This window comes from Balaenoptera acutorostrata, chromosome 11, assembly GCF_949987535.1.
Source record: "Balaenoptera acutorostrata chromosome 11, mBalAcu1.1, whole genome shotgun sequence".
NCBI lineage: Eukaryota > Metazoa > Chordata > Mammalia > Artiodactyla > Balaenopteridae > Balaenoptera > Balaenoptera acutorostrata.
The window spans coordinates 64,036,825-64,054,862 of NC_080074.1; the positions used below are offsets into that span (position 1 = coordinate 64,036,825).

Genomic DNA, 18,038 nt, shown 5'->3' on the forward strand with positions numbered 1-18,038 from the left:
TAGAGATAGGAGTACAGGATTAGGTGGTAGGTCAGATGCCAGCAGACAACGTAAGTGACAAATTAGAAAGGAGACAGAGAGGAAAGAATAGAAAAAAAAAAGAAGATAAGGAACAAAGAAAGGAAAGGGTTGAGGGGAAAATAATATGTGGTCTCAAACTAAGTATGAGTCAGCAGTTCAAGGCTGGACAAAAATAAGCAACCAGATCCGGGGTTCTATAAACCACAGAGAACTGGGAAGCTGATAATTCTGTCCTATCCTGGCCAGGGCTCAGTCTGTTAGAGTGGCCTGTGATAGAGTGAAGAGGGAACTGAAAGGAGAAGGCTAAGAGGATGAGAAGTAGCTTTTCATAGCAATCACTGAGGACCAGACAAGAGGTACCAGGATAGTTAACATTACAGCAGGAGAAACTGGCTAAGACCGGTCTCGCAATTTATAGGCTGCTTTGTCAGCAGAGGCCTCTAGAACAGTGTATACAGCAAAAGAAGCTGGGCTAGACAGGACACCTTTATTCCCAACTCACTTCTACCACTGAGGAACTGGGTAACCTTGGGCAAGTCACCAGCCCTTTCTGTTACTCAGTTTCCCTACCTAGTTAATGTCTAAAGATCTTTCCTGCTCTAATAATACTATATGATTTGGTGACGACCAATTTCAGTTCCCAAGGGATTGGCACTGAAGACGGTTTCTTAGGAAGCAGTGGCTGGGCTGCATTGCTGAGGATGCTGAGGATTCCTGACAGTGACCCAGGTATCGGCCTCCTTCTGCTAGTGACACACCTGTTGTCATCGCCATCTCTCCTCAGTGTTCCCACAGCACCACAGTCCTCCCACTTGCCCCCACTTCTCCCCCCCCAACGTCAAGTCCTTCCATTTTCTTCACTCTGCCTCTTCTAGACCATCCCCACCGCTAGCGTTATAACAGAATAAACCCTAATGACCTATTACCTGAAATTTTTGTATCCATCTCTAGAAATGAATTAAGCACATAACATTATAAACATCTGATTAACAACCTATCTCCACTTCCAGACATTAAGCATCTTGAAGTCAGGGATCACATTTTTAAAATTCATTCTTGGCTTCCCCAACACCCAGCAATGCCTGTCACATGGTTGACCCTGAGTGCAGTATGCCTTTTTGGGGGAATGACCTGAAAAACAATAGCAGAGAAGGCCCTCCAATTTTGTCTCAGACCTCCAGCTTCCCTCTCCAGTCCATAGGAAGTGTATTTTGTCCCTCTTCCTTTCTTTCGGGGAATTTTACCTGTACTATAAAATCCTTGAGTAAGCAGTTCCTCCAAACCCAGTGTCCTAATTTCCAGATATCCCCTCAAACATGTCAGGGAGTAACTTTCTTTTCTTTCTTTCTTTTTTTTTTTTTTTTTTAACGTGGTCCTCTCTGCATTCGAGATTAAGTTGTTTATTTTTAAATTAATTTATTTATTTTTGGCTGCGTTGGGTCTTTGTTGCTGCATGCAGGCTTTCTCTAGTTGCGGCGAGCAGGGGCTACTCTTCGTTGTGGTGCGCGGGCTTCTCATTGCGGTGGCTTCTCTTGTTGTGGAGTGTGGGCTTCAGTAGTTGTGGCACGGGCTCAGTGGTTGTGGCGTATGGGCTTAGCTGCTCCGCGGCACGTGAGATCTTCCCGGACCAGGGCTCGAACCCCTGTCCCCTGTGTTGGCAGGCGGGATTCTTAACCACTGTGCCACCAGGGAAGTCCCAGGGAGTAACTCATTTGGAGACCTTCTACCTAGAGAAGAAACTGTTATAATCTGAGCAGTCCCACCCCAAGTTACATAATTGATATCCTCTCTCCATCTAGTACACTGTACTAGTTCCTCCAGCTAGAAAAATTTGCTCCCCATCCCCAGCACAGGCTTCCATACCCTCCTCCTCAGCCTTTTTTCAATAAAGGTCCTCTCCTTTCCTAAGCATCCTTGTTTCTACTTCTAGCTCAGTTGTTCCTCCATTTCAAGTCCAGATCTGGAGTCCTGTCCCCTTTGCTCAGCCTACCCCTACCAGATCTAGGTTTAGAGCTGTGAGTGAAAGAATGTTGCCTGCCATATCAGTAAACAAAGGATGTTGCAGCCATCAAGCCATCACACTACAGCACCCCCTCCCCCAGTGGTGAGCCCTGAGGGAACTCAGGATAGAAACAGGATGCCGACCATCAAGCCATCAGCCACTGAAGCCACCCCCAGCCCCAACAGTTTACCCTGAGGAGACTCAGGATGAGAAAGCACAGGATACTGGCCCCAGATAGCTGAGGTGCATATCAAAGGAGTGATTTCAGTGAGCCCAGACTCTTGCATCTTCCCACAAATAGAAAAGCGCCAAATTCCTTAATTTGAGATATCTGGTTTTCTTTAATTAACCATAATCTTTTGATGTTCTGACAACCTGGTCTTTGTTGCAAAAACTCCTATATATCCTGGCTCCTCCCCTACCTCTTCCCAGCAGTCTCTCAGAGCTACTTGAGAGGCTGTGTCCCAGGCTTAAGTCCTTGGTTTTGTCTGCCAAATAAAGCATAATTCTCAATTTTTAGGTTGTGCTTTTTTTTTTTTTTTTTAGTTGACAGAGCCAACCTCTCTGGTAGAGGGTTTCCATCTTTAAAAACTGCACCCTGGGGCTTCCCTGGTGGCTCAGTGGTTAAGAATCCGCCTGCCAATGCAGGGGACACGGGTTCGAGCCCTGGCCCAGGAGGATCCCACATGCCGCGGAGCAGCTGGGCCCGTGCGCCACAACTACTGAGCCTGTGCTCTGGCGCCCTCGAGCCACAACTACTGGGCCCACGTGCCACAGCTGCTGAAGCCCGTGTGCCTGGAGCCCGTGCTCCACAACGGGGGAGGCCACCGCGGTGAGAGGCCCGTGCACTGCAACAAGGGGTGGCCTCCGCTCGCTGCAAGTAGAGAAAAGCAACGAAGCAGCAACGGAGACCCAACGCAGCCAGAAACAATAAATAAATAAAATGATAAAATAAATAAATTTATAAAAAAAACAAAAAAACTGCACCCTGGAGTAAGAAATTTTACTTGGTGACCCAGTACACATACGCATATAAGTCAAACCCGTTTTCCCATACAACATCTTTTTTTAAAAAATTAATTTATTTACTTTTGGCCGCGTTGGGTCTTTGTTGCTGTGCTCAGGTTTTCTCTAGAGGATTGAGTGGGGGCTACTCTTCCTTGTGGTGCGCCGACTTCTCATTGCAGTGCCTTCTCTTGCTGCGGAGCACGGGCTTCAGTAGTTGTGGCACATGGGCTTCAGTAGTTGTGGCTCGCGGGCTATAGAGCGCAGGCTCAGTAGTAGTGGCGCACGGGTTTAGTTGCTCCGCATCATGTGGGATCTTCCCGGACCAGGCCTCTAACCCGTATCCCCTGAATTGGCAAGCAGACTCTCAACCACTGCGCCACCAGGGAAGTCCCTTGTACAACACTCTTGCTGAGTGGAAATCACAGTATTTTCTACCCCCTTGTTTCAGTTATTCCCCCCCCCCCGCCCCCCGCTGATCGGTTACAGCTAATTGGCTCTCGGGGAACACTGAGTCTTCGCACACGTTTGCAAACTCTTCAACGGGTCTGGTGTTCCTCTATCTCAGGGCCGGGGGTTTTGAAGCTGGCCTGGAGGGAGCGCCGCCTGAGGGTAGGCCCGCCTTTCCCGCCTCCTGGGGACAGGCCCAGCCCCAGCCTGAGCCCCACAGGTGCCCCACTGGCTCCTCCCCGGGCCGCACCCGGGAGCCAGACGGAGATGGGCCTTGGGGAGGGCCCAGGGGCGCCACCGGCTGGGCCTCGAGTGGGCCTCGCAAGGGTCTCCGTGAGGGCCGGGCGCCCTGGGCCTCAGGCAGCCTCGGGCAGCCCAGGGTGAGTCCGAGGCGGCGGCGGGGCGGGGTGTGCGTCGCGAGGCCCGCCTGCCCGACCGGATGCGAGGCATGCCGGGAACCTCGCTTCCTCCTCAGGGGCCCCGAGAAAACCACAGGGCTCCGGGCCAGGGCCTGCCGCCCCTGGGGAGCCGGCAGGATGGCTGAGGGCAGGGCGAGCGGCGCCGCCGGTCTCTTCGCCAAGCAGGTGCAGAAGAAGTTCAGCAGGGCCCAGGAGAAGGTAGGCAGCCGGGAGCCGAGGCCGAGGCCCAACGGGGCGACGAGGGCGTGCAGGGTGCTCGGGGCCGGGAGGCTGGGCCGCCCACAGGGGTATCCGGCTGACCTCGGGAAACGCGAGCGGGGACTGGGTTTCCATTGAAACAGGCAGACTTGAGAGAAGGCAGAGCCTTGCCTGGTCTTGGGCAGGGATGGGGGAAGCTGGGAGATGGTTCCCGCGGCTTTTCGCAGGAACCTTAAACAACGCCCAAGCTGACCCAGAAAAGGGGAAAGAAAGGAACTAACGTTGGTGACTGCTGTGTAGCAGATTTTGGCCTCGCAACCCAGCGAGGGTGGTATGTTTTACAGATGATGACATTGAAGGTTCAAAGAGGGTCATTTCCCAGAGTCATAAGACAGTACTGACCAGCTGGCCTGCCAGCGAGCATCACCCGTTAGCTGGGACCGGGAGTCCAGGAGAACTAGAGGAATTCTGCCCAATTCCCTCTGCACCTCACCCGGCCTGGCCGCGGGGTGTTGCTTAAGCTGATGTAAGCAGAAGCCCGTATCTGCTTCCTGTTCAGGGTGGGGAAGGAGCATTTCTTTTTGCCTTGTATCCTCGGTGAGCTGTGGGTGGCCCTGCTCCATCTAGGTAGGCTGTCTGTACGTCCGTCTATAACTTGCCCACCTACGGAGATGGTGTGGACTGTGCTCCACACGTTTCAGTGGCATTAGTGTTTCTACCCGTTCAGAGTATTTTCTTTGCTTCTAACCTGAACCCCTGCTCTCCACCCACCAACACTCTGGTAGGTGAGATGGTATGGGTAAATGAATAGGCTAGAAGAAAAACCCGGAGGGAGAGAGAGATAAGGACCTGGGAGAGAATTTTGGTTTTCTAAGACTTCGTGGTCTTAGAAGCATTTGAATGAACACCATATGCTTAAGAATTTAAATATTTGTATCATCTTCTAAAAGCGGAGCACTAGCTTGAGTGCTGGGAAGGATTAAAGGCAGCCAGCTCTCCCAAGTGGGATTATCAACAGAGAATTGATGGAATATAGATGTAGTCCCTATGTTTAAGAGGCTCACAGTGGAAGGGTAGGGGGAATGTGTGTGTTTTTTCCCCGGTCTTTGAGGAAGCTGGGGTCATGTGAAAGAGCAGAGGAAAAGGAAAAGATTTTTGTGTGGCTAGACTTTGTTACTTTACCCTAACTTCACCTTGATCATGGTTTCAGTCTCTCCAAAGGCTGTCTAGTTACAAATCTGATAGTGATCAGAGCCTATGGGAAGGTCTAGTTAGAAGTGGTTTGTGGAGGAAAAGGAGGTACCAGAGAAGAGAAGGCCAGCTACTCTATGGGTTGGAAAAACAAAAAGAAATCGCCAAAGACCAAACACTCGTGGATAATAGTTATGTTTAAAAGACACAGCAATTGATTTTACCTCACTCTTTCACCTTCTGTCCTCATCTAGCCTATCAGCACTATGCCCTTGCTTTAGGATTTCTCTCCTTTATTAAGCATGGGCTCCGAAGCCTCAGGTAAATAACATCCCTGCTCTGAGCTTCAGATTCTGCATCTGTAAAAGGAGAATTGATGTTCAGTGATTTGGAAACTCAATTTGGTGAGGACACCAAAGTGAGCAGGGGAGAGGGCTCCTCAAACCTCAGAGTCAAGTATTTCCCAAAAAGAGAACCAGCTGCCCAGGTACACCCTGTTCTATTTTCCTAGTCTGAACCCTGAGAAAGCAGAGAGAGGAGCAAACTCAAATCTGCACTGAGGAACTCCCAGGTTGTTGCAGAAAACAAGGAGATACTCGGAACCCAGACTTAGACACAAAGGCAGGCAGAGATTGAACTTCGAGCTGTACCGCTGGCCCCTCTAGAGGTAGTGGATGTTGCCTGGATAGAATGGGAATGGCCTAGGTTTGGGAGAAAGAGCTCAGCTCAGCCTGCCAGAGTTTTTGAGTCTTGGGAAGTTATTGAAGGCAAGATAAAGAGGGAGAATGTTATAGTCAAAAGAAAGGACTCACTGGGACACCGCAATTTTACTATAAGCAGTTGACTGTAATCATCTGAGTAATATGTAACAACTAATGTGTCAAATATCAAGTGCCTGCTATGGACAAAGCACAGGATTATAAGAAGGACATGATATCTCCCTTTATGGAGCCCACATTCTTGTGATATGATCTCACTTCATCTTTTCAACTCTTTAAGTATGCTATTAGTATCCCAACTTTAGAAAAGAGGAAATAAGTCTCAAAAGAGATTGGCAAGTGGCAGAATTATCACTGAAACTCAGGTGTCCTGCCTTAGGATCCCAATCGCAGGCTGCTCTCTTTACAAGTTTCCTGAAAAACCACTCTAACATCTGTGTCTCCCCACTTCCTGCTGTGCCTGCCCACTTCCTGCTGATCTTCTCGAAGGAGCGAACCTAGGAGTGAAGGTCTGGTGACTGTTAAACACAGTGGAGATGAAGCATTCTTGTTTTATTTTCCAGTTCCTACTCAGACTCAACAGGAGTCTGGCTTTATTGTGTTTTTACAGTATGATACATCTTCATATTTCAAACTAATACTTTCACCATCTGTTTGTGATTTCTCTGTGGCAGACTTTCAGATCTCCCCCAAGAAAGGGCATTCATTGTTTACCACTCCTTTGTTGGTCTTTTCCTCTGCTGACTTTTACTCAACTTGTATCCCAGAGGGTTCAATCGGCAATATTTACGGAAAAACTCCTTTGTGCGAGATACTGGGCCGGACCCAGGAGGGAATTTAGAGATGAGCAAGAGGCATTCTTGCCTGCTAGAAGCTTACAGTCTAGTTGTTTTTTGTTTGTTTAAAGTAAAATAAGTGACCTGAGAGATCTGCTTGTCTGTGGGAATTCAGAGGACAGAAGAATTGAGGAGAATAGAGGGAGGTTTTGTAGTGAAGGCTGAATTTGAGATAGGAATTATGGCTGATTAGTAGTTCCTCAGGCAAGTGGTGAGAGAGCAGTCCAGCTGAGGAATGCCAGCATGAGCAAGGCATGGAATCTGGAAATCCTTTTAGGCAGAATAGGGAGAAATGCAGCTGAGCTGGAGCTCAGGGAGTGGTGGGAGAAAAGGCTGGAAAATATATTAGGGCCATATTAAGGAGAGCCTACTTTAGAATATATCTTGAAAATAAGGATTTTTTATATAACTACAGTATTATCACGTCTAAGAAAAAATTTTCTAACAAAATTCCATAATGTCTAATATCCAACCCCTCTTCAAATTACTCCAATTGACAGAATTAACTAAAATATAAAGCATGTCTGCAGTGATTTTTTTTTTTAAGCTTTATACTTCCACCCCAACCTACACAAAAGTTAAAATAGGTCAATGAACACTGGAATATTCTTCACCTGTTTCACCAAGTATTAACATTTTGCCACATTTACTTTCTCTCTTGTCCCTGCTCTTTCTCTTTAAATAATCTGTATTCTAACTTCTCATCTGCTAGGCCAGGCAAACTGGGGCAAAATTCTCAGTGCAGGACTTTATGGATTGGCATTATATGGGCTTTCATTAGTAAATAATCCAAAGGTAGAATTATTAATTCTTTCAACAAACATCTGTAGAGCATCCGTACATCCTCCTTCCTCAAGGAACTCTAGCTGAGGAAGAACATCTACAACATAGTGTAGGTGCCCTGACACATGGCCCTGTTGCTTAAGGCAACAAATACTTTGGGCCCAGGGCATTGGGTTATGTTTTCAGGGTGATCATACTCATCTTTTCAGTTTCAGAATTGAAGGTGGGAGTGTTGCCTCAACACACACACTCCCACACCCTCCAAGCCTTTTTGCCTTGAGCCTTTTGGGGTTTGGGGATATTGGTCTGCTCCAGGGTGTGTCACATTGACTCTAGACTGAATTGACACCTCTCTCCTTTCAGCAGCCCTCCCCCCCGCCCCCCCCCCACCAGCAGAAGAACCAAGCCCCAGGCAAAGGAAGGGAAGGGTGGCAGGAAGGAAGTGAGAGCTGCCATTACCACTAAACAAGGTGGTGTTGCAACTTTCTGGTAGAGGACAGTGTTTGGTTGGGGGGAGAGGGTGGAGCCTAGGAAGATGAGCGACTCTGCACACCCAGGGCTGGCTGTCAAGTGAGGTGGAGTAGAGAGACACAGACAGACACGTATGGCTAAACTGAAAAGGAAATAAAGACAGGTATTTATAGGGAAGGGAGTGGAGCTAGACACGATGATAGTATTTGTATTAAGTACTCACCATAGGGCAGCACTGTGAAAGCAATTTATGTGTATAATATCATTTAATTCTCCCAACAACTCCAGGAGATGTTATTATCTTAGTGGGGGAAAGGGAGTTCTGTAAACTGAGGCTCTAGAGTTGAAGTGATTTGCCCAAAGGCTTATAGCCAGTAAGTGGAAAAGCCAAGATAGGGGCATATATCTGTCTCACTCCAGCGACCTTGAGCTTAACCACCATAGAGAGAGCTATGAAAGTGAGAGATGTTAGCCCCAGGATTAAGAATGGAGACACCTTAGTCAGAGTCTACATAGAGCCGGTCTCACGCCCAAGACCTGGGCACTCTTTCATAAGATTCAGAGTCCTTCGCAATGAGACTCCAGTCTCCCTTTCTAGTTTCCTTACCCATCACTCCCCATAACACACTGTAAACGAGTCGTGCTGAACCATCTCAGGAAACTGCCATGAATTTGCATACTCCTGTGACTTTGCTGATGTTGTCTTTGCCTGAAATCCTCTTTCTATCCTCACCCTTTTTACTTTATTTCAGTCTAGCAAAATCTTCTTTTTTTTTAATATTTATTTATTTATTTGGTTGCACCGGCTCTTAGTTGCAGCAGACGGGATCCTTAGTTGCGGCTTGCCTGCTCCTTAGTTGCGGCACGTGGTCTCCTTAGTTGCAGCAGGCAGGCTCCTTAGTTGCGGCACACAGCCTCCTTAGTTGTGGCATGTGAACTCTTAGCTGCGGCATGCATGTGGGATCTAGTTCCCTGACCAGGGATCGAACCCTGGCCCCCTGCATTGGGAGCACGGAGTCTTATCCACTGCACCACCGGGGAAGTCCCTAGCAAAATCTTAATTCAAGGCCCAGTCCATTGGTTCCCTCCTGTATCAGCCTCACTCTCCTTCCTGTTGTAAGTGTTAAGTATCTATTTGCTGGATACTGAGAAATACAGATAAGGCAAGTGCCCAATCCTCAAGGAGCTCACAGTTTAGAAGGAGACATAGATAAATGCAAATAATAAAATAGTAATAGGGGAATTCTCTGGTGGTCCAGTGGTTAGGACTCAGCACTTTCACTGCTGGGGCCCGAGTTCAGTCCCTGGTTGGGGAACTAAGATACTCCGCAAGCAGCGCAGCATGGCCAAAAGAAACAAAAAAACAAAAACAAAAACCAGTAATAAAAGTGTATACAGGTACATGGGCTTCCTTGGTGGCGCAGTGGTTGAGAATCTGCCTGCCAATGCAGGGGACACGGGTTCGAGCCCTGGTCCGGGAAGATTCCACATGCCGCGGAGCAACTAGGCCCGTGAGCCACAACTACTGAGCCTGCGCGTCTGGAGCCTGTGCTCCGCGAAGAGAGAGGCCGCGATAGTGAGAGGCCCGCGCACCGCGATGAAGAGTGGCCCCCACTTGCCGCAACTAGAGAAAGCCCTCGCACAGAAACGAAGACCCAACACAGCCATAAATAAATAAATAAATAAATAAAATTTAAAAAAAAATAAAGCAAATAATTAAAAAAAAAAAAGTGTATACAGGTACAGAAGTTGTAACTGCTTAGGAGGGAGTGATTTAGCTTGATTAATGGGATGAGGTAGATGTGATTAAGTGTCACAAAGGATACAGAGTATGAATTAGGTCTTTTTAGATAGTTGGCTGATGATAAGGTGAGGAAGAGCATTCTGGAAAGAGGGAACAGCATCTACAACAAGCAACAGTATGGCTTATTAGAAAACTAAAAAAGTGTGAGAGAGAGAGACCGGTAGGAGGAAGGAATACTGAGAGCTGAGGCTCAGTGGGGATCAGATCATTGAGACCCATATGTATGCTAGAGTTAGAACTATAACTTGTAGATACTTTTTTTTTTTTTTGGCTGCGTTGAGTCTTCGTTGCTGCACGTGGGCTTTCCCTAGTTGCGGCGAGCAGGGGCTACTCTTCATCGCAGTGCGCAGGATTCTCATTGCAGTGGATTCTCTTGTTGCGGAGCATGGGCTCTAGTGCGCGCGGGCTTTAGTTGCTCTGCGACATGTGAGATCTTCCCGGGCCAGGGATCAAACCCATGTCCCCTGCATTGGCAGGCGGATTCTTAACCACTGTGCCACCAGGGAAGTCCCATATTGGGCATTTAATAAAAGTCTGTTGAGCAGATGAATGGAGAATCATCAGAAGGTTTTAAGCAGCAGATGATAGACCAGGCCAGGTGGAAAACAATGAAGGCCTGGACCAAAGCTATGGCACTGAGACTGGAAATCATGGGATGCTTTCCAGATGGTGAGGGATTCCATGAAGGAAGTGAGAGAAGTAGTTGAGGGCAACTCCTGATTCTGACTTGGGCCTGGGGGATGGTGGTGCCTCCTTCCAAAATGGGGTTACAGATAGAAGAGTCAGGGTTTTCTTTTTTTTTTTTTAATTTATTTTATTTATTTATTTATTTTTGGCTGTGTTTGGTCTTCGTTGCTGCACGCGGGCTTTCTCTAGTTGCGGCGAGCAGGGGCTACTCTTTGTTGCGGTGCGCGGGCTTTCTCATTGCAGTGACTTCTCTCATTGTGGAGCATGGGCTCTAGGCGCACGGGCTTCAGTAGTTGCGGCATGCGGGCTCAGTAGTTGTGGCTCACGGGCTGTAGAGCGCAGGCTCAGTAGTTGTGGCACACAGCTTAGTTGCTCCGCGGCATGTGGGATCTTCCCGGACCAGGGCTCGAACCTGTGTCCCCTGCATTGGCAGGCGGATTCTCAACCACTGTGCCACTGCGGAAGCCCGAGTCAGGGTTTTCTTACTTGTTTTCTTGTTTTTTTTTTTTAAATTTATTTTATTTATTTATGGCTGTGTTGGGTCTTCGTTTCTGTGCGAGGGTTTTCTCTAGTTGTGGCAAGCGGGGGCCACTCTTCATCGTGGTGCATGGGCCTCTCACTATCGCGGCCTCTCTTGTTGCGGAGCACAGGCTCCAGACGTGCAGGCTCAGTAGTTGTGGCTCACGGGCCTAGTTGCTCCGCGGCATGTGGGATCTTCCCAGACCAGGGCTCGAACCCGTGTCCCCTGCATTGGCAGGCAGATTCTCAACCACTGTGCCACCAGGGAAGCCCCAGGGTTTTCTTACTTGTTATGGGTGAGTGTCCCCTATGAGAATAGGAGCTGTGCCTTTCTCGTTTCCATGTCCTTTGCATCAGCACTCAGATCAGTATGATGGTTGGCTCTCCCTGTCCCAGGGGAGAGGAGATCAATAAGGAGCACTCACTTCTAGCTGAGTTTCAAATGCATTATATCAGGGCTTCTCAAAGTTTTCCACAAGGACCTTCAGAAGATGAGAGTCTCCTGCTCGCCTCTCTGACCTCATCTATCTAAGGGAATCTGCTGCTATGGCTGGAAGAGGGTCTCTCAAGTAAAAAAATATCTTCGAGGCTCATGTTTTATCTTCAAAAGCCATGCACATTTTACATTCCTCTAATTAATTCTTGTTTTAATATAATACTCTCCCCCACGCCGAAAACCACTGTAAATAACAATTTCATTCCAGGAACATATACCTTATTTATTCTGGTCTTTATATGTACCCCCTAGGGCACTGCTGCATATCCCCAGGAGTACCCCAATTTGAGAACAACCATAAAACATGATTGATTTTTCAGCAACATGCTATATTTCTAATTCTGTTGGACTGATATGAGTACATCCCTTAAGTTGCATCTGAGACTCTGAGAGAAGCCAGGGTCAAATGAGGCCAACAGTTAACAGTGTGGACCTCTCTGATTTGTATCCCCAGGTACTGCAGAAGTTGGGGAAAACTGTGGAAACCAAAGATGAATGGTTTGAACAAAATGCCAATAACTTCTACCAACAACAGGTAATCTGGAGGGTGGGAAAGGGAAGCTTGGAGGAAGAAAGAAGATGTGAGGGCCGAGTGGCAGAAGAACAGCAAGTTCTGCAAATCAGCAAGCATCCCTACTAACCCATCCTCCCCCCAGGAGTAAGGGGCACAGGGTGACCTGCTGCTTATCCTTCTCCTGGGAACCACAGAAAATTACCTTTCCTGTTCCTGCTCACTCTGGGTTTGGGGGGACAGACGAGTGTTCTTCTTTTCTCTTGGTGGTTCGCCCAGGGTACAGTGACATCATCAGGTCCTTAGACAAAATCAAAACAAGTCCCTGTCACCTTAGTTTCTGGCTTACTATCTTCCCTAGGCTGCCTCTCTCCCACCCTAAGGGTCTTCTCGTCTCAGTGGCCTCATGTTTTGTTGCCTCTTTGTCCACTGCATCTACCTCACCAAAGCCATTTATTCTAAAATAATACCTCCATCGTTTACCTGTCATTCTCACCCAAACCTCCTATTCTCACTGTTCCTTCTGTCTTCACTGGATGTTATGGGTAATTTTATGTAGAAAACTTACTTTAAGAAGTGGATAACAGGTCACTGCAACCAACTCTGAAAATTCTATAGTACACATGCAATTGGAACAAGAAAAAATATGTAATTTGTATATAGTAACATTAAAAAAAAAAGAAGTGGACAACAGTTGGTGGCCTGCAAAAGGGGAGAGGCAACTGGCCAGTCAGTGGGCCTTGGAGAGCCGTGTTTCCAGAACTGCTGGATGTGACGCCCTCTCCAGACCCAGCATATGAATGCCAGGTGGCTGTCATGAACTACGGAGCCATGAGGATCTACAGTAAAGGACATTTCCAGGGTGGAATCCAAATCAAAAATGAAAAAAATAGCCGTCTTTAAACTCTGAAAACTGATAACAAACCAGAAAAATCCAAATGTAAGCCACTTTGGGGAAAAGTATTTTACATTGACTTACCTTCTGTCACTGTATCTGAAAAACTGCCAAAGGACATTAAGGATCTGGGACGGCAAGTTGAAGAATTTCTCAGTAAAGATATCAGTTATCTTATTTCAAATAAAAAGGACAAATTTCTCGTGTACCAAGCCCTGAATTTGCGTATAGTGCAGAAACCACTTCACCCCATTCTAGCCATGATGGAAGTTCATTTGAGTCTCCAGATTCAGTGTGTTTGATCAGAGGAAAATTAGTAGTCGAAAAAGCTAGAAATGACCGTGATTTTTTTCCTTCAAGTAATATATTATTAAATGCCTTGTCATGGGGAGTAAAAATTCTTCATATTGATGACATTAGATGCTACATTGAATAAAAGAAAATAAGAGTTGTATTTACTCAAGAAATCAAGCATTTCTGTAAGCAATGTGGGGAAAAGAATAGGTATTAGTGCACAAAAAGCAAGAACAAGTAGACTCAAAAAGCCTTTTGTAAAGGTAGAAGATATGAGCCACATATTCTAAGTGAGCAGCACAGAAACTTTGCACAGAGTAATCACTATCAAGTTGTTGCTGATATTGTATCTAAGTTAGTTTTTGACTTTGTGGAATATGAAAGGGACATGCCTAAAAGAATAAAATACAGTATTAGATCCATTTCTCCTATTACTGCAACTGTCCTGAAAAAGCCTGAATATAAAGAAAAGCTAGAATTGCAACATACATCTCAGACTTCAGGGAAAATAATGTACAAGTAATTGAGCAGAGTTTCCTATATAAAGAAACCCAGGAACCTGAGCAAAATTTGTGTTTATTTCAGAACATATTCCCTACTTTTCCAGTGAATTGAGAGGGCTTGATGAGAAAACATCTAATAAATGTTCCATGTTAAATCCAGCTGAAAATGACATAAAACAAAATTTTACCCATCTACCTCCACATAAAAATGAACAGGAATGCATTCCTGACATTTCTGAACATAAATTAATTATACATGAAAATGACTTAGAAGTAAGGGTAGATCACTATCCATGTAAGCCACAGACATGTATATAAGTTTCTAATTTCAATATGGATAAGAGTACATCTCAACCAAAACTAAAGTCAGATGCTGTGCATTTTCCTACAAAGGATCTGAAGGAAAAGGACCTTCATTTCAGTATTTGGTCATGATTCTAGTCTGTTAGCAATAAACAGTTTATAGGAACATCTAACAATTCAGGCAAAGACCACATTCCAGAGTCCTCCTAGGAACCCAGTGAATGTGACATCAAGAATACAGGTAGTTTACCTTCTGGTAAAATCCATCGGAGAGTGAAAATACTATAAGGAAGAAAAAAAAAATCTGGAACCAAATGTGGAGTTTGATAAGCAGAGAACTGAACTTCTTACTACACAAGAAGAAAACAATCTGTAGTTCACCACTACAATCTCTACTGAACTTATTTCAGACTAGTGAAGTCAGAATTTTTAGATTTCACAAGCTATGCTGAAAACAGTGGTATATGTGATGTTTTAGATATTTGGGAAGAGGGAAATTCAAATAATCTGTTGTCAATGTTTTTCTCTTCCCTTTCAACCTGTATATTTACTGGCTTTTGACTTAAATAGCTTTCAGAAGTGATGAAGATCATATTCTTGAAATTTTAAAAATTTGTATAAAAATTCTTAGGGTTTTTTTTTTTTTTTTGGCCAAGTTTGTTTACAGAACCAAATGTAAATATTAACAATAAAGGTGATGTTTGCATTTTTCTGCAGAATTGATTACCTGTTACAGAGAAATTATAGAATAAACTTGTAGCTCATTTTTTAAAAAGGGGGGAAAAGAAGTGGATTACAGAGGTTTAACCTGTGGGATATTGACTTTCCATCTCTGTGTGCCAGGCATCACATTTATCTCATTTAATTCTGACATGAGTCCTGGAGATTGGATCCCCTCTTTATAATAGAAGGGAGTTAGTTATTAACTTAAATGAATATCCAGTTGCAATGCAATTCTGACACTAAATACCCAGAGTTAGTTCAAATTTCACAGGTTGAGGGCATAGTCTGCCACTAGACTACCTCACTTCAGACACCAGCTGTAAAGCTCCAAAGTTCCCAGGCCACCTGCACTTTTGACAAACTGGCTACAAATTTGGGGGTTTCTACCGACCACTCATCTTCCGTAATTCACTAGAATGACTCACAGAACTCAGGCAAGTGCTCTACTTACAATTACAGTTTTATTATAAAGGGTACAAATCAGGACCAGCCAAATGAAGAGACACACAAGGGGAGGTCTGGGAGGATCCCAAACATGAAGCTTCTGTGTTCTCAAGACATGTCACCTTCCCAGCACATTGATGTAGGATTACCAACCAGGGAAGCTCACCTAAACTTCACGTGTCTAGAGTTTTTATTGTGATTTCATTACATAGTGAATCATAGGCCATGTGATTGAACTTAATCTCTAACTTCCCTCCTCTGCTTTCTGGAGGTCATACTGATATCACCTGTCTGAAAGCCCCAACCCTCTAATCACTTGGTTCACCTTTCCCGCCTGACCAGCCACCATCCTGAGTCATTTGTTTAGCATAGACTCAGGTATGATCTGAGAGGCCCACCATGAATAACAAAATCCCAAGGATTTAGAAGTTACTTCTCAGAAACCAGGGCCAAAGACCAGTCAAATTCTTTATGGTATAATGTAAGAATTATATGGAAAATAATTCTTTAAAATTATATTAGGGACTTCCCTGGTGGCGCAGTGGTTAAGAATCCACCTGCCGATATGGGGGGACATGGGTTCGAGCCCTGGTCCGGAAAGATCTCACATGCCACGGAGCAACTAAGCCCGTGTGCCACAACTACCGAGGCTGCGTTCTAGAGCCCGCAAGCCACAACTACTGAGCCCGTGTGCCACAGCTACTGAGTCTGCATGCTGCAACTGCTGAAGCCTGCAGGCCTAGAGCCCATGTTTTGCAATAAGAGAAGACACTGCATTGAGAAGCCCGCGCATGCAACGAAGAGTAGACCCCGCTCGCCGCAACTAGAGAAAGCCCATGTGCAGCAACGAAGACCCAATGCAGCCAAAAAATAAATACATAAATTTATTTTTTTTTTAATTATATTAAAAGGATATTAGCTATAATCTAATTCAGTAGTTGACTGTGTCAGGATCATTTGAGAAATAATGCAACATCTCCGTTAGTAGGGCTTGGGAATCTATATTTTAAACTTGTTTTAATGGAAGATTTCAAATATATACTAAGATAGAAAAACCTGTATAATGAATCCACAGGTACCCATTACCCAACTTCAATAATTTATCAACTCTTGGGAATCTTGTTTCCTCTATGTCTCTACCCACTTTCCCCATCCTTGATCATTATGAAGCAGATTCTAGCTATCATTTTATCTATAAAAATTTCATTATCAGTCTCTAAAGATAAGGACTTAAAATATAACCACAAAACCATTATCATACCTAAAAATATTTTTCTATTAAACATTTAATCATTACAACAAATCAGAAGGTATATCAAGAGGGAATTCCCTGGTGGTCTAGTGGTTAGGACTCTGCGCTCTCACAGCCCAGGGCCTGGGTTCAGTCCCTGGTTGGGGAACTAAAATCCCACAAACCTCATGGCCAAAAAAAAAAAAACAATGTATATCAAGAAAAAAGTGAATTAAAAAATAATGATTTCACACCTCCCATGCTACAACTACTGTTGTTTTTTTATGCTTACAATTACTTTGTTATGTATGTGTATGATCTCTAAATATATCCACAACAAATAAATAGGTTTACAAGTGAGATTGTTCCATTCTTATGGTTTTGTAACTTGACTTTTTCACTTAATTTAATACAAATATCTTTTCAGATATTTCAGGTTAAATATCCAGCTAAAACATAAATTTCAGTAATATCTTTAAAAATTAGCAATAATTTTTTAATATCATAAAATATTCAGTGTTCACACTCCTCTAATTGTGTCATTTTTTTTAACAATTTGTTAAAATCAGCAATTTGTTGCCATGTTTAATAAATCTCTTAATCTGTAGGTTTCTAATCCCTCCTTTTTGCAGTTTATTTGTTGATGATACTGGGTTGTTTTCCTGCCGTTTCCTGCAGTCTCTAAATTTTGCTGATTGAATCTCCATGGTATTGTTTAACATGTTACTCTGTCTCGTATTTTCTGTAAATTAATAGTTAGATTTAGAGGCTTGATGAGATTCCGATTTTTGTTTTTGTTTTGGAGGCAAGAATACTTGTTATTATAGGTGTTATATTCTTCCATCTGGAGACACATAATGTCTGGTTGTCTCCTGTTTTGTGTGGTATTAACAATAGGTGATCATTAGAGAATCTGTGTTTTACATTAAGTTTTGTATGTTTATGATGTAGCAGCTAGTCTGAGAACAGCATTTGGCAACCACTGATCTAGTCTAACTCCATCAAAGGGAAATAGGATCTGATTGAGAGGGAAGTAATTTTTTTTTAAATTAATTAATTAATTTATTTATTTTTGGCTGTGTTGGGTCTTCGTTTCTGTGCAAGGGCTTTCTCTAGTTGTGGTGAGCGGGGGCCACTCTTCATCGCGGTGCGCGGGCCTTTCACTGTCGCGGCCTCTCTTGTTGTGGAGCACAGGCTCCAGACGTGCAGGCTCAGTAGTTGTGGCTCACGGGCTGAGTTGCTCCGCGGCATGTGGGATCTTCCCAGACCAGGGCTCGAACCCGTGTCCCCTGCATTGGCAGGCAGATTCTCAACCACTGTGCCACCAGGGAAGCCCTGAGAGGGAAGTAATTTAATCAAGGTAATATACCATAAGAGTTGCAGAGCTAGGATTCTAACTTAAACCCTGTGCTTTTTCCCCTCTACCTCACAAGGAGGCCTCCCTGGGCCTCTTCACAACTCCAGTTACTGTTCTACTTCCAACTCCAGGATAGGAATCAGTAAGTTGACACCCACTTTGAAAGGTTTCTGACT

At 44.9% G+C, this 18,038-nt stretch overlaps 1 protein-coding gene and 1 pseudogene across 3 annotated transcripts in view; both read left to right on the forward strand.

Moving 5' to 3' along the window:
• The first annotated feature begins 3,979 nt into the window (after positions 1 to 3,979).
• BIN2 (bridging integrator 2) overlaps positions 3,980 to 18,038 on the forward strand; it is a 34,517-nt gene continuing 20,458 nt past the window's right edge. For 2 of the 3 annotated variants that reach the window (XM_057556764.1, XM_057556765.1), the window contains exons 1-2: positions 3,980 to 4,095; positions 12,056 to 12,136. In XM_057556764.1, the coding sequence (XP_057412747.1) occupies positions 4,015 to 4,095; positions 12,056 to 12,136 (162 nt within the window). In that variant the 5' untranslated portion in view covers positions 3,980 to 4,014. Of the gene's footprint in view, positions 4,096 to 4,701; positions 4,723 to 12,055; positions 12,137 to 18,038 lie in introns of those variants that run through there. The other variant, XM_007179372.2, reaches the window with a different exon arrangement.
• LOC103015482 (protein DBF4 homolog A-like) lies at positions 12,929 to 14,668 on the forward strand (annotated as a pseudogene).